This window comes from Tamandua tetradactyla, chromosome 8 (genome assembly GCF_023851605.1).
Source record: "Tamandua tetradactyla isolate mTamTet1 chromosome 8, mTamTet1.pri, whole genome shotgun sequence".
Classification (NCBI taxonomy): domain Eukaryota; kingdom Metazoa; phylum Chordata; class Mammalia; order Pilosa; family Myrmecophagidae; genus Tamandua; species Tamandua tetradactyla.
In genome coordinates, this window is record NC_135334.1 from 10,930,430 (window position 1) to 10,955,203 (window position 24,774).

A 24,774-nucleotide genomic window follows, 5' to 3' on the forward strand; every position below is an offset into this window, starting at 1 on the left:
GTCTTGAGTAGTCCAAGGCAAAATTTTGAGAGGCTGGTTGAGGGCTCTGATGTGCCCGAGAGCCTGCCCTTTGAACCTAGGAAGTCCCACTGGAGCCCTCTGGAGAACTGGCTCTTTGGCTCTCCCATGGGTGGTCCCCGGGAGCATGACTTTGGGCTGGCTGTTTTCCCTCCCAGAGCCTCATGTGCCTCTTGTTTAATATGAGAATATAATAACTAACTATTCAAGTGATTGTACAAATTAAATGCGATTGCACCTATTAGGCAACTTGCGCTTGGCACATAGGAGACTTTCACTAAATGTGACATCTTGCCCTATTTCCCTCCATGGCAAACCAAAATCTGCTTCCCTGTCACTTCTGTTCTTAGGACTGAGTTCTTCCATGGGAGCCTCACAAAATGGCAGTCATTTAACATTTGAAACAAGTGTACCCAGCCCTTCTCTTCTCTACCATTTATTGAATACCTGCCATGTGCCAGACCTGCGCTGGGTGTCCTCAACAACCCCTTGAGCCAGGGCTGCTGGCCAAAGTCTACTACGGGACTCAGGGTCTCTCTACGTTTCTGTTGTTGACTCGATTTTCCATGGCCCTGGTGGCCCCCCCCTTTGGACATCCTCCCGTTTGACCATTTCCCCTTGAGACTGTGGTTGGCTCTGTGCTGGCCGGTAGCTCATGGAATTTCTGGGTCCCTCCTTTTCTGACAAGAATATTCAGTCTTTCTCAGTTACGTATTGTGTTATAGTTTCATTTATGCATCTAGTGAACATTTATGACCCAGCTACCCTGCACCAAGGCATTCTAGATGCTGGAATGTTCACCCATACCAAATCTTCAGACGATCATTCTAGCCCATGAGGAAGACTGGGGGAGGCCTTGTTATTCCACAAGAAGGCAGCTCCGTGAGTTCCCCAAACCCTCTGCCTGAGGTTGGTATGGCTGGAACACAACCTGGGTTTCCTGCTGCTGGTCACTTCCCAGGACCCCCATAGCTGGCTTGAGCCCACAAACCATGTGGATCCTTATAAACTGCCAGGCCAGGTGACTCAGAGTAGGTTTGTCCTTCAACCTCTTCCCCTCTTGTGCTTGCATCTTTGGCTTCTTTGAGCCAACGTGCAGGATCCTGCCTTGGTCTGGTGGGTTTTAACCCAGTTCTGCAGCATGTTGAGGCCCTTCTGAGACCCTAGACTTTCAGAGGAGTGGACCGTGGAAGGATGGGAGGCTGGAGCAGAGGAAGCAGGTGCTCCCGGAGCTCAATGGCTTTTCCATGCGTGTCTTGGCGGAGGCCAGCCCGAGGCCCTTGGGGAACCCAGCAGGAGATGAGTGGACGGCTGGAGAGGAAATGGGTCAGAGGCTCAGCGGCTGACATGGCTCTCTCTGAATTCCTCTCTTAGTGAAGGGGAGAGGAGGGGAAGAGGGATGAGGACCTGCCAGGGGTCGTTGCTCAGTCACTTTGCAAATGGCTCCTTGGAGGCCAGAGAGGAAATGAATGAGGCCCTTGGTAGGAGGGGTTGAAAAAGGGAGATGAACAGATGGCGAATGGAAGGAAGGGGAGGAAGAGGCAAGCTGGGCCCAGGCTGAAGCTTAGAAATAGCGGCTTGAGCATGTCCTGGGGCTGAAGGGAAGGCGGCCTGGCTTCCGGCCCCAGCTCTGTCCAGTAACTAAACCTCCTTACCACCAGGGCCCTCTCATACCTGGCCCTTTCTATGCCAGTTGAGCAAAACCCTTCATTTCCCTGGGCCTTGGTTTCCTGGCTATTAAAGGTATGGGCATAATACCTACCCTGACTGCCTCTTGGGGTTGTGGTAAATGCAGGGTGAATTGGGCACATAAAAGGACTCTGAAAAGTGTGAACTGTACAAAAATGGGGATGTGGGGGAAAAAATGAAACAAAAAAAAGAAAGGAAAGAAAAGAAAAATGGGGATATGGAAGCAGAGGGGTCCTTGGGATCACATGAAGAATTTAGATCCTGGCTCCCTTGCCTACTAGCTGAGTGACAACTCCAAGTCTCAGTTTTTCATCCAGAAGATGGGTTAACTGTTTATTGGGCAATATTGGAAAATTATGATGAATTTTATGTGAGAATAGTTTTGTCACTGTACAAGACCATACTTCTATTTTTTAAGGTAGTACTCAGATGTGCAGGGATGAGATGTAATGATGTCTTTACTTTAAGCCACTTCTGCAGAACTAAAATTGATGAAGCTTTTGCCAGGATTTCAACTCTATGTTTCCTCAGTGACTATCACAAGACAGAAAAAACCTGCCGGACACCAAAGTTAAAATGTCCCTTTTTGTGCCTCTACTTGTTGAAGTGAACTTTGAATCATTGCTTTTTCTTTCTTTTCTTTGTAGATCTGTTATACTTAACAATACAAAACTTAAAAAAAAAGTTTTTTTACACAAAAGTTTTTTGTGTAAAAGCCTAAATTCATTGAAAAATTGGGTGAGGTGTGCTGGGTGGGAGGGTTGGAAGGAGAAGGGAGAGGGCCTTAGGGGTAGTTAGAGTGAAGAGAAAAAGATTTCCCTGAGCTTGGGGACCGGTCAGAGGTGGATGTGTCCCCGCTAGAGGATCATCCTGAAGAGACCAGGCCCGAGACTGAAGGGACGCCAGGGGCAGGTGTGGTCAGCTTCAGGCCGCTGAAGGCCTGGCCCCAAAGAGGTCGGTGACAACCACTGTTGACTGGAAGGCGGAGACCTTTCTCTACTTTGTGGTTATTTCACAAGTCTCCTGGATTCTGGTGGGACCCTCGCGGGGGCCTGAGGGTGAGGTGGGGAAGGTGCCCTGGTGACGGAGTCAGATTTTATATGATTTTAATAAAATAAAGGAACGGATATTTTTGCACACCTGAGTTTGTAGAGTAACTTTCCCTCCCCCTGCAGTGTTAGTATTCTTATTTGCATCATTGTTGAGTTATTACTTTAGAGACCAGAGCCTAGGCCATCAAACCTGGTTTCAGGGGTTCGCGGCTGCTGCTTGGTGTACAGGGAATGTTCAGGAATGGCTGAGGTGCCCTCAACACCTCAACAAAGGCTCCAGGCCCTGCAGCTTTCTAGCCCCTTTCTGCTCCGGCTGGCTGGGGGTTCCTACCAGGCCTGGAGTGGCAGCGCTAGGATAGCTTTCTGTGGCCAAAGGCCCGGTCGGAGGCCGCAGCCTTGGCTAGCCCCGATGGGTGTTTGTCTGGACGGGGTAGAGGGGGTCCCTGCCAGGCTGGCCCAGGCACTGAGGTCTGTAGGGGAAGCCAGGGCCCAGGGGAGCCTCTAGGATTTCTCTCCATTTTCAGGCTTGCTCTACATTTTCCCACCAACACCCTCCCCTATGCCCTCCACCCCAACCTGGCTAGATTCTCAAAGTCCCCTGGCTGGGGAGCAGGAAAGAGTCAGGAGTTTCCAGAATGTCTCCTTAGAGCTCCAGGGGAGGCTTGGCAATTGGAAATTGTCAGCCGTCTCCTTGGCGACCAGCAGCCAAATACTGCTGGGAGTGGAGGGGGGAGGGGTGGGGGGAGGGAGCCAGTTCTGCGGGGCAGCCAAGAGACACAGCCCTCAGGCTCCTTCCCCCAGAAACTTCAATTCCTCTCAGTACCTAACCGTCAGTGGGGTCTGGTCAGGAGGCAGAGGCCACACCAGTTTGTCGAGCAGAGAGAATTTAATACAAAGAATTGATAGCTGGGTTTAAAGTTGGGTAACTGAAAGGGTAAAGAGAAAATGCTATGGACTCATGCAGCAGTACCTGTAGGAATCGCTACCAATCCCAGGGCTGGAAACAAAAGGAGGAGGTTTACCTAGAGGGGTCCCGGACCCTGGACCCAGGCCTCTGAGGAAGGAATGGCTGCTGGCGGGTGCTGAAATCTAGGGAAGGGAGAGAGGGGTGAATGATGAAGTTGCAAGTATTGGAAAATCTACAAACTGGATCCAGCTGTTGCTCCAGGATGGGATGGAGAAGCGTTGCTGGGGTGACACACATGCAAACAGGAAAGAGCATGTCTGGCCTTCCTCTTCCAGTCTCACAACCTCCCTTGGGTGGCCTCTGTTGACAAAGACTAATAGGGAATAGCTGGCAAAGCAGAAAGATGGCTTGTGGGGTCCAAGCCTGGCACCCCAGAGCAGAGAAAGAGGGGATGGTCTGAAGCAGAGAGTCAAGAATGTCATAAATGGCACATTACCTTAAAGTGTCAGTCACTGCAGAGAGGGAAGTGCTGTCTTCCAGCCCTGTTGTGAGTGGAAAGAGCAGAGCTGAGCACATAGTAGGTGCTCACCTAAGACCACTGTGTAGCCTGTCTCAGGTGACACCTGAAAGGGCACGAAGGCACCTGTGGGACAGACCCTCCCCTTTCCTGCCCAGCCTCACAGGAGTTACTATCTTTCACAAACTCTGATGGCTGGATGGAATTTGAAGGGCGGTAATAGTGAAAACAGCACAAGGGGATATTGAGGGAAGAGTGACCTTATGTGATCGAAAAACGTAACTATAAAATCACTTTGATCAGATTACACATTAGGTTTGGGTAACAGAAATAGAACCAAGTTCAGAAATGTATCCTAGTATACATGGTTGAGTGTACAGTAAGGTGGTATTTCAAACCAATGTGGAAAGGATAGTTTATTTAATTAATTTTGTGTGCACAGGTTGCTGTCTGCCGGAAAGAAAACAAGGTTATTAAAAACTCTCCAGGTTCCTCAGAAAGTTGAACATAGAATTATCATGTGACCTGGCAATCTCACCAAAAGAACTGAAAGCAAGGGTTGAACAGATATTGTACGTTAATGTTCATAACAGCATTATTCACAATTGCCAAAAGGTCGAAACAACCCAAATGTCCATTCACAGATTAGTGGGTAAAGCATGGTAGATACGTTCAATGAGATACTATTCAACCCTAAAGATGAATGGAGTTCTAGTACATGAGACAATATGGATGAACCTTGAAGATATCATGTTGGGTGAAATAAGCCAGAGACAAAGAGACAAAAATTGTATGATCTTGCTTATATGAAGTTCCTAGAAGAAGCAAATTCAGAGAGATAGGAGATTATAGGTGTACCGGTTGAAAAGGATTATATACCTTAGAAAAGCCATGTTTTAATCCTGATGCATCTTGTGGAGGCAGCCATTTATTATAATTCCTATTCAGCACTGCAGGTTGGAAACTTGATTAGATTATCTCCACAGAGATGTAACTCACCCAATTGTGGGTATTAACCTTTGATTAGAAGGAGATGTGACTCCACCCATTCCAGGTGGGTCTTGATTAGTTTACTGGACTCCTTTAAAAGAGGAAACATTTTGGAGAGAGCAATATAGCCACGTGTGGGCCATGAGACCCACAAGAGCCCACAAAGCTACAGATCTATGGAGATGAAGAAAGAAAACGTATCTGGGGGAGCTTCATGAAACAAAGAGCCTGGAGAGGAAGCAGATGTCGCCACGTTCGCCATGTGCTTCTCCCATTGAGAAAGAAACCCTGAACTCCATCAGCCTTTCTTGAATAAAGGTAACCACTTGTTGGTGCCTTAATTTGGACATTTTTATAGAGTTGCTTTAATTGGAACATTTGCACTGTCTTAGAAGTGTAAACTTGCAACTTAATAAATTCCTTCTTTTAAACGCCATCCTGTTTCTGGTATATCGCATTCTGGCAGCTAGCGAACTAGAACAATAGGCTACCAGGGACCGGGGAGGAATGGGTGGTCATTGCATAATGGGTCCAGAGCTTCTGTTTGAGGTGATGAAAAATTTGAATGATGGATGTTGGTGATAGTAACACAATATGGTGAATGGAATGAATAACACTGAATTGTATACTCGAAAGTGGTTAAAAAGGGAAGTTTTTATTTGTATATTTGTGTGATGGTTAAGTTCATGTACCAACTTTGCCAGGTTTTGGTATCCAGTTGCTTAGTCAAGTAAGCGCTGGCCTGACTGTTACTGTAAGGACATTTCGCAGACTTAAATCAGTAAGTTGCTGATGACATCTACAATCAGTTGGGGAGATTGCCTTCAACAATGAGAATGGTCTCATCCGATTAGTTGAAGGCTTTAAAAGGAGAAGTGTTGATTTCAGCCGTCAAAAAGGAGAATTTCCATCTCCACTTCAGCAAGCTTTTCCTGGGGAATTCATTGAAAACCTTCCTTTGAGTTCCCACCTTGCAGCCTGCCCCATGGAATTTGGACTTGCTCATCCCCACAGTCATGTGAGAAATTGTTATAAAAGTCTCATAATATTTACAGACATATCCTATCAGGTCTGTTTCTCTAGAGAATCCTGACTAGTACAATATTTTACTACAATAAAAAGTTAAAAATTAAATTTCAAAAAGGTGAATGATTTAAATGTTATCAAACAATGTCATGAGGAAAAATTAGGAGAATATTGATACAATCTAGGGCTTGAGGAGACTTTCCTAACCCAAGCAGAAAATCTATACTTATAGAGAAAAAGATATGAAATGCTCAAATTTTAGAAAGATTAAAGATACCATGTATAAGGCCAAAATGCAAATTATAGACTGGAAAAAATATTTCAATCTATACCACTGATGAAGAGTTAGCATCTGTAATACACAAATACACCAATAAGAAAGTGAAATAACCTAGCAGAAAAGCAGACAAAACATATGAATGACAATAACAGAAGAGAAAACCAAACAGCCAATATATTTATGGAAAGATGCTCAGCCTCACTAATAGTCAAGGAAATGTAAGTGTCAAAACCGGGATACCACTTTTCATGTATCAGAATAGTAAAACAAAAAGAATGGCTACGTCTAGTGGGGAAGATGTAGGCAGAACGACACCCAGCCACAACTGGTGGATATGAAAATTCCACAGACTTTTGGGAAAGGGAACTGGTAACATACATTAAAACTAAAAATAGGCACCTGTTTAACTCAGATATGCCATTTCTGTGAATCTACACTACAGGAAAAAACCCCTCCGGCATATACGAATATACATACAAAAAATTTTTACAGCACTTTATGTATTGGCAAAAATATTCTCAGGGGTTGATGATAAACCTATAGCCATATAATGGAATACTATGCAACTTTTAAAAAGAATAAATTAGATTTTCATCATGCTTAATTAGGTGGGAAAAGCTATTTGCAGAGAATACTATTCGGTATTTATGTGATAAATGACAACTTGGCCCCTATATGTGTACCTATGATTATACTAAAATGGAGAAAGGTGTGAAAGGAGACATACAGGCTGCTGGACCCTCTGGTCTCAGCTCAAATGTCTCCTTCTCCTTGGCCACCCTATCTAATGCTCTCTGCCCACCTACTCACTATTAATATTATCCTGTTTCATTTTCTTCATAGCATTTATCTCTACCTGCTCCCATGCAAACTCCAAAGAAGCGGGGACCGTTGTCTCTTGCATCCACTGCTGTATCCTACCTACTTCCTGAAAGAATGCTTGGCACCTAGAAGGCACTCAATAAATGGTGAAAAAAAAGAGGAAAATATACAATAATTAGAAAAGAACACAGATCACATATACATTTATTACAAATGCAATTTATTATGGCAAAGATTTGGGAATAACTTTGGAGTTCAGTTCTAGGAGTTAATTATACTAAGATAGTCTTACTAGAAATAATCTGCAACTTTTAAAAATGATGATTGAACATGTGCTTTATACTTTTTTTCATAAAATGGTATATTTAATGTATGTAAGTGGACGTATATATAATACATAAGTGGAAAATCAAGGTTAACAACCAGAGTATATTATGTGATCCCATTTATTTATATGCTTATATTTGTAAAGAGAATAGTTTCAGTTGATAAATACAAACCAAATATTAAAAATACTCAGGTACATACAATTGTAAGATTTTGTGTTTCCCTCTTACTTTTTGCTTATTCATATTTACTGTCTCCAAAATAAACTTGTATTCATTATGTACATTGCGTCTGTTTGAAAATATTACATACCCCAGAAAAGCCATGTTTTAATCCTGATTCAATCTTGTGGGGGCAGCTGGTTCCTTCTAATCCTAATTTAATATTGCAGGGCAGAAACTTTGATTAGATTATCTCCACAGAGATGTGGCATACCCGATTGTGGGTGTAATTTTTGATTAGATGGAGATGTGACTCCACCCGTTTTAGGTGGGTCTTGATAAGCTCACTGAGATCGTAAAAGGGGAAACATTTTAGAGAAACTTTAGGAATGACAGAAACAACAGAGCAGGAATGACAGGCAGAGAACAGACACACGGATGTTTGGAGATGCTTGGAGCCCTGCAGACATTGCCATGAGATGTTAAGCAACCCAGAACCTAGAGAGAGACAAGGGAAGCTGTGAGATGAAAACCAGCCCTGGAGAAGCACAGTGAGGAACCCCCACGGGAACAGAGGCTGAAAGCAATGGAGCCCAGGAGCCAGGGACCAGCAGATGCCAGCCACGTGATACTGCCCAGTTCCAGGCAGTATCAACCTTTCTTGAGTAGGTAACCTCTTGCTTGTGCCTTAATTAGGACACTTTCACTTCCATAGACCTGTACATTTGTAACTTATTAAATTCCTGTTTTTAAAGGCCATTTCAGTTCTGGTATATTACATTCCGGCAGCTTACTAACTAACACACACATATTTAAATAATTTGACAATGTACATGCACTAAGAACAGCTCTGTGCCAGGCACTGTGCAAAGAACTGAAGGCAAATCACTTCGCTCAATTCTCACCATCCTCCACCACGGAGGGCGACGTTATCCTTCCCCTTCTACACACGAGGAAACTGAGTCAGAGCTGCTGGGGACTTTGCCCAGGTCGCATAGCCAGCAACCACATCAGGCTGTTGGCCTCCCGTGGTCCGACTCTCTCAAGGGGTGTCACCCCTTTGGCCATGATGATGCCAGAGGGACATGCTGAGGTGCTACTTTCTTGCCCTATTCACCCCTGCCTGTGGAGCGCCTCCTCATGTCTAGTCATTTGCTAACCTGCTCCTAGTTTCTTTCATTTTGTCCTCAGGGGAGAAGCAGTCAAATTCTTTCATGTAAGAAATTCAGACAGACACGTAATGTCCTCAAGGGCAGGTACTTGAGTTGCAATAACTTTGGGTGAACTGAGCTTGCTAGGTGCCGGGCACTTCACCACGTGCTGTCCACACACCGCCTGTAATCAGGTACTATTGTCGTCTCGCCCAGATCATGGGATGGAGAAGAAGAGGTTCAGGCAGTGATGGAAATACCCCCCAGGTCACAGAGTGGCAGGACAGCCGATCGTGGCCTGGGAACCTTCATCTGCCTGACTCCAGAACCACCCTGCAGCCCTTCTTCTCTCCCAATTCCTGCTAGATGAATACTCCCCTGCCCCTTTGCATATTCGGGTGGCTCGTCTCTGCCCCGGTCTGATGCTATTTTAAAAATTGAAGCTGAAGGTTGCTGTTTGCTGGTCTGTGTTACCAAGGAAGCTTGTCTTGAGAGGAGTAATTGTGTTTCAGAGACCGTGGGATGGAGGGAACCGATTGATGGCTTCCAGGAACCCCCGGACTCTGGGAGGACATTCCAGAGAAGGAGAAAGGGAGAATGAATATATGCTTTTGAGCAAATAACTGGCAGGTTTAGTTAAACCTCACACATAGCACTACCTCACATAAATTATTCCTCTTGACAGCCAGGAAGATATGCTTAGCTGGCCCACTTTACAAATGAGTAAACTGAAGCTGGGAGAGAAAATGGCCTGTCCAGGTTCACCCAGCTGGTTTGTTGGGGAGTCTGGAGGCAGGACCGAATTAAGACTTGAAGAGGCCCTGGTGCTGCAAAGATAACTTATGGGGCAATGTCTTTAATATGTAATTCAAAATATATTCTTATGTGGTTGCTCAGTGTGTGCATAATGTTAAACTAGGTTGAACTTAAATGCTTGGAAATTGACAGAGGTGATGGTAGCATGTTCTTGTGAGTTTAACTACCAGTGCGGAATGGCGTGTGAACGTGGTGGAGGGGGGAAGCTGAGAGTCATGTGCGTCACTGGAAGGAAAGCTGGAGGTGAAAGCACGAGAATGTCTGTCAGTGAACCTTGTGGTGGATGATGACTGTGGTTAACTGTACACGTATTGAAACAATTCTTTCGTGAACTAGAACAAATGTATGACACTAGGGCAAGGAGTTAATAATAGAGGCGTATACGGACTATAGTTGCAGTTATGTCTTAATATTTTTTCATTGACAGTATCAAATGTACCACTCCTATGATGGGCCAATAATAGGAGGTGGGGGTTTGGGGAATGGGATGTTTTGGGTTTTTTATTTTTGGGGGAGAGTAATGCTAATGCTCTAAAATTGATGTGGTGATGATTATGCAACTATGTGATTGATTATATACTTTGGATGGACCGTACAGTGTGTGCATATCTCTCAATAAAACTGCATTGAAGATATAAGATACAATTTTTAAAACTTATTTTTCAAAGTGCTAGAAGGCATACATGCATACTGATATTAAAAGATGCTTCCTCTGGATTTTCTCCCTGTAGTTTGTCCTGGGGCCCTCCTGGATAGGGCAGGGCAGGGCGGGATGCTCAGCGGGGGGCAGCCTGCCTGTCTGGTGAGTCCCTCCTGCCTGCCTTTGTCCTGAGCCATGTGACTGCAGATCACTCTCCATCCCATCATCAAAGCGTAAGAGTCCAGCAGGGGCTGGCTTTGTCTGCTCGCGGGTGGCAAAGCACCCTGTAAATAGACTCCTGCCCTCGTGTCCCCTATCTCAACCCTCCTCCCCCAAAGCCTAGGCCCCCAAAGGCTTTGGCATGGCCGGCTAAGGCCAACAGCTGTATCCAATATTCTGCACAAACTTTATTGAAATGAGAAACACCGTTTATCACCCCTCACGCCCTGGCTCTTCCTGATTAGGTACATATGACCCAGACTGTGAGCAGAGCCTGCCAGCAATCAAAGAAGAGATTGTTCTAAGCCAAGAGGAGAGTAGGGCAGGGGCCTGGGAGCTATGAAGAGACCAGAGATGGGGGATATTCTCAAGCCGAGAGAAGGCGGGGCAGGGCTCAGTGAATTCTTAAAGGGCCCTTGGTCTGCTCATCTTGCCTGGCCACACTTGTCTTTGGCCTTCAATCCTCCATGTGCTAGGCCAGGAATAGAAACCCATCCCCAATCTCTGGACCTAGCCCCTATTTCTCCATTCTTTCTTCTCTTAGCACTACCAGGAAAACTTCCTGGGCATGATAAAGAAGACAGGATATCTCTCCATCCCTGGCCCTTCCAAAAGTCTATTCTTCCTAGAGTTGCCAAATCATCAAGTGTCCAATATTGAAAAGAATTTACAGACTCCCTAAGTCTCAACTCTCTCTGCATGCAGAAACTCCCTCAACAGTGTCCCTGACCAATTGCTATGCCAGGTTAAGCCAAACACACTAACCTGTGCTGTCCTAAATGGTATCCCTTCACCACAGATTAAAGGTAAGTTTAAATAAAATTAAAAATCGAGTTCCATAGCTGCACTAACCAAATTTCAAAGGCTCAAAGGCCACATGTGGCAGGCAGTTGCCATATTGGACAATGTGTCTAGAACTGTGCAGACTCTGAGATTTCATTCTCTTTGCAAGCTCAGAAGTTAGTCCACTAAAGTTTCATGGAAACTGCCACTCACAGCAACAGCAGTAGGCAGAGGATCAGGATTTTCTTGCTCCAATTCCCTGAGTCCCAGTTTTACAAGGCAGCATGCAGAGGGCGAGCTGACACATGCATGCACATACACGTGCATATGCACACAGTAGTTTGCATACAAGAGAGGAACCCTGAGCTTGGACAACCCAATCCTTTTATAATGGTCAGTATAAGCTGCTGCCATTTCCTCTGGAGTGGACACCATCTCTAGCTTCCAAGGCTGTTCACTCTACAAACATACTTGAAAAGAGTCCAGAACAAAGGCAGCCAGTGCCTCTGCTGGCAAGATGTGCAAGAGAGCAAAAGACCTTCAGAGGGTTGTCTCCCAACACAGCACAGACTGGGAACATTTCCTTTATGCTCTAGGCATGGGGAGCTCATCACTTTCAGAGTGAGTCTACTCTTCTGCTAGATGGCCCTGGCTATTGGAATCTTCTTCGAGCCCCAATTATCCTCCCCATCACTTCTGAATTGGGTCATAGAAAAATGAGGATGCATTGGCTCTTTATATCCTTGTTTGTAAATTTCAGGGGGTTTTCTTTGACACAGAAGTTGTCCACGTCACGCTTGTCTTTCTTGAACCATGAAAAGCTGGGTCTGATCTGACGTTTATATGATGCTTTTCCAGGACCTTCATGTGCCCTTTCCTCATGAGGACACCGTGAGAGCCACCCAGGAGGGGCAGAGGACTTGGGCCAGGCTCCAGCAGTGGGCGAGCAGGGTGGATGGAATGTAGGGCGTGGCTGGGGATGGAATGAGGCCTGCAGGGGACAATCGGGTGGCGGTTCCTAAGCTTTAGCATCAGCAGTTGCCTGGAAGGTTTGTGAAAAGAGATCGCTGAACTCCATCCCCAGTTTCTGATTCAGGAACTGTGGGGTGGGGCCTGAGAATTTACATGTCTAAGATGTTCCCACATGATGCGGAAGCTGCTGATCTGCTGAAGGCCCCACTTTGAGAACCTCTACTCTAGAGTGGTATTTGGATGAACAATTTGTATCTTGTAAACACATATTTTAAGGCATGTTGGGAAAACTGTAACCAGCACTTCAAACTAGCAACATTTTGAAGTAAAAGTAAGTTGGCTTAATATATTGAGATAGTATGAAGATATGGCCAAGATGGTGAAGGCATTAAGAGACTGAATGATGGGCAATATTGCCTCCAGGGAAAAGGTCAGCAGACAAACCCCAGCTCTACTGGATGATGGCAATTTACAACCACTAGGTTATAATAAACATCATTTTCTAAATGAGATAACCTCATTTAGAGGTAATGAGGTTGTAAGTTGCCATCATCCAGTAGGCTTGCCCATAATGAGTGAGGGCCAACTAGCAAACTAATCAGCTAACTAACCAATCAACCAAACAACCCATCCAACAGAGAAACCACCCAACTCTTTTCCTCCCTTCCCCCCTCAGGAAGCGAGGTACAATCCCTGCCCTTGTGCCTTGCATGGTCAAATGCTAAGAAAGTGTGAGGGGTCCTTACGATTGCTGACCCCTCCTCCCCTGAAGCCCCAAAGGACTCTGGAAGAAAGGACAAGCCCTAGCGTGGGGTAGGGAGGAGAGCCAGCTCAGTCATCTCCTGGGACGGGCCTCTTGTGAGCTCTCCAGCCCACTCCCTGTCCCTTGCTCGGGGCTATGCAGGACAGCCCTTGAGGCAGCTGCTGGTTTCCTAATGTTACTGCCTTAGGTCAATAATAAGTCCTGACGGTACCCATGAGGCAGGGTTGGACCTGGGCCTGGCCCAGAAAATCCATCCTGGATAGAGTTGCGTTCCTTTTTCTGGAACAATAATGCCTTTTCATAGGGCCTAGTCTTATTGGTAGAGGAAGAGCAGGCAAGTAAAAAAAGAAAAAAGAGAAAAAATGAGTATAAGAAAGTGTAATAAAACTGGGTGAAATTTCAAAATAGTCTCGTGACTGTTGTGGAGGAACCTTTTTGGAGAGCCCTCCAAGGGACTCAGACCCATGTCACCTGGTCTTTCTCCTTAACGGAGCACCCAGAGGTGCACTGGGAAGGAAGGCAGCCTCTTACACGAGCCTCCTAAATTCATGCTCCAGGCTGAGCCCACTAGACCCCAAGTGATGTTTGCACCACATGGTTCCTTTCACGGGTCCTTCTGCTCCCTGCCCTCCTTGTTTTAATGATCTCAGGCAGACAGAAAAATGGCTGAGCTCAGCATCAGGGACTGAGACATGAAGTTTGCCTCAGGGTCCCCGTGGACGCCAGCTGGGTACCAAGCTGCCCTCAGCTCCATCTTGACGGGATAAAGAGAACTCGTTTATTCAGTTGTTCTAAGTGAGCTAATGCTAAGGAGTGCCAGAAAACTGAGACATAAATCATTTCCAGAATATGGAGTCGCTGCCAAACACCTTGGATAAAGCTTGCTGCCTGTTCGAGACAGCTTTTCCTCCCCTCTAAAAAAACGAGGAGGGGAAAAATACTAAAAATCTAAGGGCGTGGGGGGAGGGTGTAAGCCGATTCCAGGAATGACAGCCTTGTCGATGCTTTGGCCTTATAAAAATTCTCCTTTTTCGGTGAGGAAGGCGAACTCTCAAGTGAAGTCTTTTGCACAGGGTCTCACCGGCTGTTGGGGCTGGTTGTGGATCAACCCTGCTGGGCAGCGGGGGGTTTTCTCTACCCTGTCCAGAGGCTGCCCTGGCCCCGGAGGCGGCATACCCTCTGGGCTGTGGTTTTTGCCTCAGATGCTTCTAAACTGGAATAAACTCAGGCAGGCTGTTTGAAAACATTTTACAAACCTCCCAGCTGGAGTGAAAACCTTACGTCACAGTGCAGAACAACCCGGAAAGGAGACAACGGAGGGCTGCCTGCCCAGCCCCCTCTGCAGCCCACCGGGGCTGGAGGCTGCCGAGCTGCTGTTCATTATTTTCTTCTTCGCTACTAAGAGGTTTCTTTAAAGTCTTTGTTCTTTGCAAAAAGTTCATCGCAATCAGCATGTAGGAGAATGTCACCTACAGCCTTACTACCCTTATGAGGTATTAGATGTTTTTGTGTTTGCAACTTTCTTGTCCCATATACATGCTTTAAAAGCATCGATGTGACCAGGGTGCTAGAATTCTCACCTAGATATGTGCACTCCTGGAAGGGGGTACCCACACAACATCAGAATCGGATACTGCACTTTTATGAGATCCCTGGGGGATTTGTATTCATATTAGAATCTGAGAAAGAGTGATCTAGAACACCCTGACAAGACAAAACCCTTCTGCACCTGGGGACGCACGATTTCTTCTTCCCTTCCCTCTTTCCTCTAGTTGTGGAACATCCGTGAAGTGCAACGCCCTGAGTTAGGTGCTTTGTTAGTCAGACAGCCTTCGTCTTCAAGCCCTAAGAGCTGCCAGAGGTTCCAGTCTGAATGGCACTGCTGTGCCTTCCACTATGCAAAGCGGTGATTAAAAGAATTTTGGAGCTGGAAGGTGCCTTGGGGGGTGAGGCCATGGCTGGTGAAATTCCAACCACAGAGGAAGGAATGGGACAGGCAGGGCTAGAACCCAGGTCTCCTGCGCCCACTCCCCACTGAATGCCTCTGCTCACATGTGCACACTCCCTACCTGACGTGTTCCCAAGCTCCCTTTCTCCTTGGGAGGTGCAGCCATCCCCTGCCTCACCTCCTGCCCAGTTCATCCTGTGTCTCTTTGTGTCTTTGTTCCAAGCATGCCTCCTGACGTTTTTTCAGAAAGGAAAGAGATAAAAGATGATTAGGATATAAAGAAATCAATTATTCACAAATTAATTTATGGACTGAATAAATTTTTACTGACAAGTGCATGCAGTCAAAAAGAAAATCCGAAGAACTTTTTGGAAATTGATAGAAACAGATATAAAAGTTATTCTTGAAGAATAAATTGGTCATGGTGTTCTTAAAAAAATATGAGAATCAGAATAGCCAAGAGGGGCTTTAATTAAAACCTATCAAATAACAATATACTTAAAACTGCGGTAGTGGCAGAAAAATAAACGATAAATAGGTAGATAGCCAGATTCCTATATATGTGTTTAGGTGCATAGAAACTCCGTATGATAAAGAAAATATCACATGGAAATGGAATACAGAATGAGTTTTCAATAAACGGTGCTGGAATTATAAGTTAACAGTTTTCTAAAAGGGAAAATATGATCAGTTTGCGATCACACCCCACACCAATAGTTCAGAAGAATTGAAGTCAAATATCTTTTAAGAAACAAAAATCACAATAAAAATCAAGATTAAAACTGAATATAAGATTTCTAGTGTAGTGCTAATATTCTAGAAGCAATAGAAAAATATCACAAAAGTTATTATTGATATACTTCACTACAAAAAATGAAACAATTGTGTGAAAAAAAAGCTATAATCTAAATTTAGAAAGGCAAACATACTGGGAAAACATTGTCAGTAAAAAAAAGGTTAGTATGTTTATTTGGAAAAATCAATTCACACATATTTCATACAAATTGATATCGAAAAACACTGAAATCTCATAAGATAAATGGGCAAAGGACTCTACAGATGCTTTCAAACCTACATACAAAAAAATTATTCAATCTTGTCTATACAGAAAGAAATGCAAACCAAACAGAGTTATCAAGCAATTTAAAAAGAAAAATATCCCTCGCTGGTAAGGTGAGGTGAAATTGGCTTCTAATACATTGGTTGGGGCAAAATACATTCGTATAGCCATAACCCCATTGGAATTTGGCACTACATATCAAGACCTATAAAAATGCTCCTACTATTGTTGTTGTTTCAGTTTTTTCTTATTTATTTATTTTAATTTTTGATTCTTCTATTTTTTGACCAAGCTCTCAAATTTATAATCTCTAGTCCTAAGAAGTAATTAAAAAATAATGGGCACCAGGATGCTCACTACAGCATTATTTATAGCTATAATGTAGAAAAACTGGACTACCACATAAACGTTCAACAGAAGACAATATGCAGTTGTGTTATACCTGATAGAAGAATCTAGTCAATCATTAGTTTAAAATAATAATTCCAAAGACTATGTGACAACATGAAAAAGTACTTGAATGTTTCATATAAAAGGCTTTAATAACACACACACATATGGCTAACTAGAAATATTTATTAGGAGTGAAAAGGACTACTACTACTTTTCTTTTGCTGTTTTATTGCTTCTGCAATATAATTCATATCCTGCATAAGCTGGATATAAAGAAGCATGGTATAAGGAGGTGGTCACATGGAGAAGAAGCCAGTGATCTGAAAGTTAAGACAGGGTGTAATTAGGACTTGATCACTCCACTTTTTTCTTTCAGTTGTGGAAAACAAACTTCCTCTGGCCTTGATTCTTCTGTGGATGTAGATGTGCTGGGTGGGTTCGCGGAAGCACTGTATCTTAGGATGGGGAAAGTCTCAGATCATTTTATTCGAAATTTCCAGCTAATTCAAGAACCAGAATGACTGTATCCATCACACGGAACTATTCCTCTTCTGAGGGATTGAATATTCCCAGGAATGGGGCACTTACCCCCTCACAAAGCAGCCTGTTTAGTCCATGCCTTCTGAGTCATGTCTGAGGCTAAATGACATATCATGCTTCTAACCTTCACTATGTAGGGCTTCTTATTCAATTACTTCCTTCCCACGGGGACTTCAAGCCATGAATCATAACCTAAGGGACGTATCATTCTTCAGTGCATAAATGGAAAACTATAAGGCTGGATATAGGAAACTATCCACAGCCATAAAAAATACAATCTAGATACTGGAATATAGAAACTCAAGCTTATCCTACTGATGATGAGAAAAAATGTGACTGGTAAAGATGAGTTCTCAGGGAAAAAATCCTACATACAGTTGCCCAAGTTTCTTTCTAGACATTGAAAACTTTAGACTCCCCACAGATTCTCATTTTTAAATTTTTCAGCTCTTCTAAATGAGAGAGAGAGAGAGAGAGAGAGAGAGAGAGAGAGAGAGAGAGAGAGAGAGAGAGAGAGAGAGAGAGAGAGAGAGAGCCTCTTTCAGTGCTCACCTTTCTTACAAGCTTCAGGTTGTCTCCAACTGTAGGAGAAGCAGGGGAAGGCTGATAAATTGGAGCAGCGGGTGGGCTGGGCAGTACCAGACATGGGATAGTGGAACTTCCATGGGTTTGCAGTCCATGCTGTGACTTCTCTGAGCCAAGAATCATCCCACTTCAGGTGTTTCCTTGCATTAGAGTTTTATAGTTGCGTGTGTAGAAGGATGTAGAGAACTCACCTTAAAAATGAAGGATGATGTTTCAAACACAAACCAATATTTTTTTTGCTTTTAAAAAGGGGAATATACTAAGCTGTAAGTTTACAGTTCTAAGGCCGTAAAAATGTCCAAACTAAGGCATCCATGGAAAGATGCCTTGATTCAAGAAAGGCCAATGTGTTCAGAACACCTCTGACAGCTGGGAGGGCACGTGGCAATCAATGTCTGCTAGCTTTCTCTCCTCATTTCTTAAGGATTCCATGGGGGCACCTTCCTTCTGCATCTCCAAAGCTCTCTGGCTGTGTGGGCTCTGTTGGCTCTGAAGCTTTTTCCAAAATGGCTCCCTATTTGTTTTTTAAGTTTTCATTTTTGTGTGTGTGTGTATATGCATATATTTTAAAAAATATTTTTATTGTGAAATCTTCACACACATACATTCCATACATGGTGTATAATCAACGGCTCACAATATCATCACATAGTTGTATATTCATCACCATGATCATTTTTTCAAACATTTGTATTACTTCAGAATAAGAAATAAAAAGAAAAAATAAAAAACTCATACATACCATACCCCTTACCCCTTACTTTCATTGACCGCTAGTACTTTCATCTACCCAATTCATTTTATCCTTTGTCTCCTCTAATATTTATTTATTTTTTAATCCATATTTTTTTACTCATCTGTCTATACCCTGGCTATCAGACACAAGAACTCCAAACCAAATTTTAAAATAATTCGCAAAGCAATAAAGGAAACCAGAGGAAAAGAAGGGTCTTCAGACTAACTCAAACAACCTCTCTGACAGGACACCAGGCAACAGAGTGAGGGGCTGGGAGGGAGAGCTGGGAGGTGGCCAGAGTACCACTAATGCAGCCCTCCATAGAGACCCAGGAGGGCATGGGGAGCAGCAAGTGAGAATGCAGAATCCAGAAAATGAACACATCAGCATCAGGTGTAAGCAGCAGGACTCAAGAGTAGGGAGTCAACAGGTAGAAGGTAAAAAATGAAAAAGTTCTATTTTTTCTCCATGTGTTATCTAGGGTTCTCTAGTGAAACAGAATCAGCAAGAGATATCTGTAAATATAAAATTTGCAAATACAAAATCTATAAGTGTCTCACATAACCATGGGGAAGTAGAGTTCAAGATCTGTAGGGCAGGCTGCAAGCTAGCAGCTCTAATGAAGGTCCTCAAAGAACTCTCAGGAAAGGCTGGCTGGCTGAGGGAGGAAGAGTGATTGTCTCTCCGAATCCTCCTTAATTAGATTTAGCATCACTCATTGCAGAAGACATGCCCCTTAGCTGATTGCAAGTGCAATCATCTGTGGATGCAGCCAGTGTGGTCATGATTTAAGTCCATGAAGTGTCCTCATAGCAACAGGCCAGCACTTGTCCAACTGGGCACCACCACCTGGCCAAGTGGACACATGAACCTGACCATGACACCATATGTTTAAAAACATAATAATAATAATAATGCTAGAAAAATACTGGGATAAATTCCTTCTGTATTCTTTTTAGAACAGAAAGTTGGTATCCCCTGCAGCACATAGTAAACCTGTGAGATTTCATAGTTTGTGGATGACAATAGGAGGGTCTTTAATATACATGAGTACTACCTGAAAGTGGTGGAGGGGAGGAGGTAGGGGTAGGTTCCTTGGCAAAGTGACTATGTGCCCAAGTGCTGGGCTCTCGAATGTGTACGGGTGCTCTCTGCCCCACAGCAGAACAGTAAGACCCTCTGACTCAGAGGGCAAGAAGTTCAGGCACAGAAGGAGAGGTGCTTACTTTGGTCTCCCATTCAGCCTCCATCCTAACAGCTGTTCTGTCTGCTTGGTTTCTCTTTCTGATCTCGCCCCTACCCCCACCCCCATCCCTTAATCAAAGGGAAGGAGACAGAGGCTCTCAGAGGATCAAGACCAATGGCTTGACAAAACCACCCCATTTCCCCATGTCTGGAAACGTACTGCTCATCACCACCCTCCCCCACCATCCTCTAACATTTTCCACTGTTGATCATGTGTATAGACTGCCAACAGCTTTCCCAGTGACTTGGCTTTGCTGAGGAGGGTCAACACTTGCTCATGACCAAAAGCAATGATGTCTCCTGAGAATGGGCCATCAGACTCCCTTCCAGACTATGAAAAATGCCTTGCCTTAGATCCAGCACCTAACATCATAGCTGTGCTTCAGGGTAGGTGTTCACTCACAACTTCCAAGGGAAAGCATAGCTCTGCTTGATGTAATCATGAATCGCAATATGCTAAAAGGATGAAGCTGGCCAAGATAAACCTCATGGATCTGGTTTAGTACTTGGAGCCAAGGAATACAGAGCTGATTAACCCTGCTTGCAGATGTACTGAAATCATTCAGCTATCCCGTGCCTCTTCATTTGCCTTCCCTTCAGACAGGCATTGACTGAGAGCACGACCTTGGTCAGGTTACACATGGATTTGTGAAAATTGCTCCCAGTTATGGAAATAGAGTCACATCCTTGCAAGACAGCTCTTGGTTTGTTAACTCATCCTACCGGACAGTGAGTGTCAAGATGGCCGTGGTGCACACAGGAGAACAGGATGGCTTTGCTACCTCCTAGGTGGCAAGACAAAGGAACATGAGGAAAGGGGACAGAGGAAGAATACCCAATATTTGCAGACACTGTGGGAACAGTTGCCAGATGGAAGTGACTGGAGACAAGAAGGCAACTGGTAGGGAGTGATTAGAGATCTGAACTGGGAAAGGGAGAAGGTGAGGTTTTATTTGGGACACCCCAAGGCTTAGTGAGGATGGTGGGAAATCTCAGTTTTCAGAGCAAAATATCTGGGTACACTGCTTATTCAGCCTGTGCCATATAATTGGGGTTCAAAACTAGGATGAAAAACATCAGGGGAAAATTTAGTGAATGAAGAAATGGAATAGAAAAAAAGAAAGAAAAACATACTCAATAAAAACAAATATTGAGTAATTATAGGTGCAGGGCATTGTGTGAGGGGCTGGGTACTGAGAGGCACATGAGACTGAGCACCGCTTACAGCCCAGAGAGGGAGTTGGCACAGGTACAACGAGAGTGGTGAGCAGTAAAAGCAGAGTCTGCACCCCAAAACTATGGGTTTTGGAAGTTCAAAAGTGGGAAACCCACTTTTACAAGCTGTCTCCACAGATTTCTCTTTGCCTCAGTGCCTCCACCCTAAGACAGTGATTTTTAAGTGTGTATTCTGGGGCTCTGCCCGCAGAGCATCTGGTTTTGTCTGCAGTGAGGAGAGAATCCGCATTTTGTTCTTCAAGTTCTCCAGGAAATTCTGGCCATGAGCTTGGGTGGGCCCTACTTCAGTGGCCTGATGGTGGATAGCTGCAAGGCTGCAAGGTGGTGCTAAGGCCACACAATGAGAAGGTGCTAATAAATACCTATCTCTCTCCCATCAATGTCCTCTCCTGAGAGGCCGGTCTGTACCATGTGACCGGACCCCACTCACTGCAACCCTCCTCCTAGCACCATCTATTCTAGTGTTGAGCCCAGGGTCTGTGCCGTGGGATTGGGTTGTGAGCTGACTGCAGCATCTCATTCCAGGTCTGTTCCCCAGTGTTTAGCACAGAATTCATGATCAATGTCTGTCGGAGAACGAAGAAACTGATGATGTTCACGTATTTTTGAACCCTGAGGCTGGAGATAAAATGTGGGCAGGGAGGTATGTGGGAGGAATATAAAAAGAGGGTAACAGAGCTGGTACTTGGGTTCGATTGCAGCGTTTTGCTGCCTCGCTTTCGAGGGGAGTATCCATTTATCCTGTTTTCTCAAGCTCACTGTTTCACATTTGAGTAGCAAATGTGAGAAATGAAAAGCATCTCAATGGGACTTGCAAGAAAATGTCCAAGATTCTCAGATATACCTTTACTTCTTAAAAGAAAAGCTTTTCGCTTCCTGGACTGTTATTCCTTTATAGGGCAAGTGGGCATTTTTTAAATTAGTCTTCTTTCCTTCTGTTTTTAATAAATGCTTATAATAAAGCCACAAATTCTGAGACTATTAAAATAATGATGGGCAAAACCTTCTCTGATTGAAGATATGAAGAAGCAAAAGGGCAGTCTGTGAGTGAGGTCTGAAGCTACAAGGCTTTTTCATTTGCTCCACCTGCTCAAATAACAAAAACAGCAAGCTTCTACTGCCCTCTCGTGGCACTGTAAGATGTTCAAAGAGGTAGATCTCAGATTATATCGAGTAAATCCAAAATCATCCCTGTGGTTCACACAAAAGTGTTTACCTGAAAAAAGATTAGAATAAGAAATAATTTTGTTCTTTTTTTATTCGAAAGGATCACATGCATCACATCAGTTTGGTTTCAAGAAGCTCTCAGGTCTTAAGTGTAAGGTGACCAAGACAATTCTTTTCCTGTATGTGACAGTTTTGAACTGAAATTGCCCCAACATAAAAACTACCTTCAAAACCTACTGGGACATTCTCACATAAACAAGGATATTTCAAAAATAATAAAGTTCTTTCTTCAATACTCAATCTTTTCAATTTCATCCATGTCTTCAGGGTCAAGTTGCTTAATGCAGTTGTCTGAAAGAATGAGAGAGAACAGAACCAGTGTTATCCCAGGGCTGCAATGGAGCTTCATTCTGCACAGCTGTGAATTTCTGAAGACAGTGACACCTTGTACAGAAAGCCTTGAGATATGAATGTTCTCTGGATTAGAAAAGGAAGGATGCTGGTATCAAAATAACCAGCTAATACTAAAATAACATCAAATGTTCCAGACAACAGGACTCGAGTATCTAGATATCTTGGGGTAGTGAAAAGGCTGGGAGAGTGAGGAGAGCCTGGCACAGACCCTGGCTGAGCTGGGGAGGAATGAAGTGGGCGAGCAGGAAGTGTGTAAGGCTCTTCCTCTGTGACCACTTCCCAAGACCAGGCTTCAGGTGTTTCCCCTAGCAACAGGGAGCCTAATGGTCTCTCTGCCCCTGCTCTGTCTAGTTACCTCCTCTTTATCCTAAAACAAGGTTGCCTGACCTACATTCTCGAAAGGGATCACTGATGAGTTATATTCAGCTGCACACCTTTTATCAATAGCCACTGTCCTAAAAGGTGAAATTGGGGATATACCCAGTGTTCCTCTTCTCCTGCTTCCAAGCCACATCATGGGCTTGGGGCATAGGGGAATTTGAGACATGGACATCCCAGGTCAGGCAGCCTTTTCGGTTTTCATCAAAGAGCCCTGGCAGGTGATCAGAGTTTGCCTGGTGTAGATGGGGTGGGAGTGGGGCTGGAGAAAGGACAGCAGATCTCAAGATTTAGGACTGTCCTATTTGGGATGGTGGGGTAAGAAGGAGGGGAAAAGTGTAACAGAGGAAGGAGGGGCCATGATATAATCTTACAGGACTTAATCACTTTACTGAAGGTAGCCCTTTAAACTGAACATGTCAATGAGAAGGTGGGTGTGGAGGTGCCTCTGTAAGGCGACTGCAGGTAGTTACACCTCATATGATGTATGTAGGTACTGCCTCTTATCCTGACCTGCACGCAAGCAATTCCACCCTGCTTTATGTCTCTGTGCCTTTTCTCCTTGTAGTCTTTCTGCCTGAAATGAACTCCTTTGACTATAGAATCCTTACTAAATCATTCCAGGCAGAAATCAAATGTCACCTCCTCTGTGAAGGCTCCTCCAACACTTTCAGCCAGAAACAACTGTCCTGTGTTTCCTCTATTTTTGCATACACCATTATGTGTTAGAACTAGGAATCTCTCCTTGACTTAACTGAGTGTTCCTTAAAAGGACAGACGATGGTTATATAAGTGGATACCCTTGCTTTTAGGACATGTACATGGCAGTATTGTGTCCAAGAAGCATGATGTATACAATCTTTACTCAATTGTTCAGGAAATTGATGGATGGAAGGATGAGCAGTGGATAGATGGATAGATGGATGGATAGACTGATGGAAAGAATGATATGGCAACTGTGGTAGAATGTTAAAACTGACAGACCTGAGTATATAGGGGAGCAGGGGAATGCTATTTGTATAAGGTTTGTATTATTTTTGGAACTGTCCTCCACATTGGAAAGTATTTCAAAATAAAAAGCTTAAAAAAAAGCAGAGATGACATTTTATTTTCTATGTGGACAAAGTGCCTCATGAAAGCTAAATAATTGTTGGATGGACAGAATGAATAAAAGGGAAGTTCATTTCCAGAGAAGCAGAAACTAGGAGAAACTCCATAGTACCTCCTGGTTTCTAAGCATGTTCCTCTGGAAGCAGCCTTGGCCCTGGCAACTCAAAATGTTTAGGAGGAGGGCTGTTAGGGTACAGGGGGATGAGGAGATGAACAATGCCAGCAATAAATGGTCCATATGCTTCACCAAACTCAACATGGGAACCAGGAACTGGAAACCTAGGTCTGTCTCCCAAGTCCACGTCCTTTCCAGACCATAAGGAAAAACTTATTTGACTGGGGTAGTTCTTTATAGGACAGGAACATCTGCTCCAGATCACAGAACGAGATGTAATACATAAATCAGAGCTCATATTAATTCCACTTATTTCAACTTGTCTTCACTATCATTTACAAAAGGCTGAACCAGGTGTCCCACGTGGGGAGGGCCATTCCTGTGAATTAGAAGGCTTCTCTCCCTGGGCTTCAGCCTCCATGGTCTCACTGACCCTGGGACTCAAACTCAGTGGCTCCCACCCCCAGTACCACCGTTACAGGTCTGTGGCTTGTGGTGTGGAGGCTGCACTACTTACTAAAGTGGTCCTGGATCTTCATAAGCAGGGGCAGCTTGTTCACTTCAATCATGTTGAAGGCAAGGCCTTTCTTCCCAAAGCGCCCTGTTCGCCCTATGCGGTGGAGGTAGGTCTCGTAGTCTGGCTCTTCTGTTTGTTTGACAGGGAGGTCAAAGTTCACAACAATTGTGACCTGCTTTACATCAATCCCTAGAAGA

At 44.2% G+C, this 24,774-nt stretch overlaps 1 protein-coding gene across 4 annotated transcripts in view; it reads right to left on the reverse strand.

Annotated features, from left to right (window-relative positions):
* Window positions 1-22,116: 22,116 nt before the first annotated feature.
* Window positions 22,117-24,774, reverse strand: part of DDX25 (DEAD-box helicase 25) — a 28,325-nt gene continuing 25,667 nt past the window's right edge. For all 4 annotated transcript variants that reach the window (XM_077112510.1, XM_077112509.1, XM_077112511.1 and 1 more), the window contains 2 exons: window positions 24,578-24,766; window positions 22,117-22,394 (listed from right to left, as the gene is read on the reverse strand). In XM_077112510.1, coding sequence (XP_076968625.1) covers window positions 22,333-22,394; window positions 24,578-24,766 — 251 coding nt within the window. In that variant the 3' untranslated portion in view covers window positions 22,117-22,332. The remainder of the gene's footprint in view (window positions 22,395-24,577; window positions 24,767-24,774) is intronic.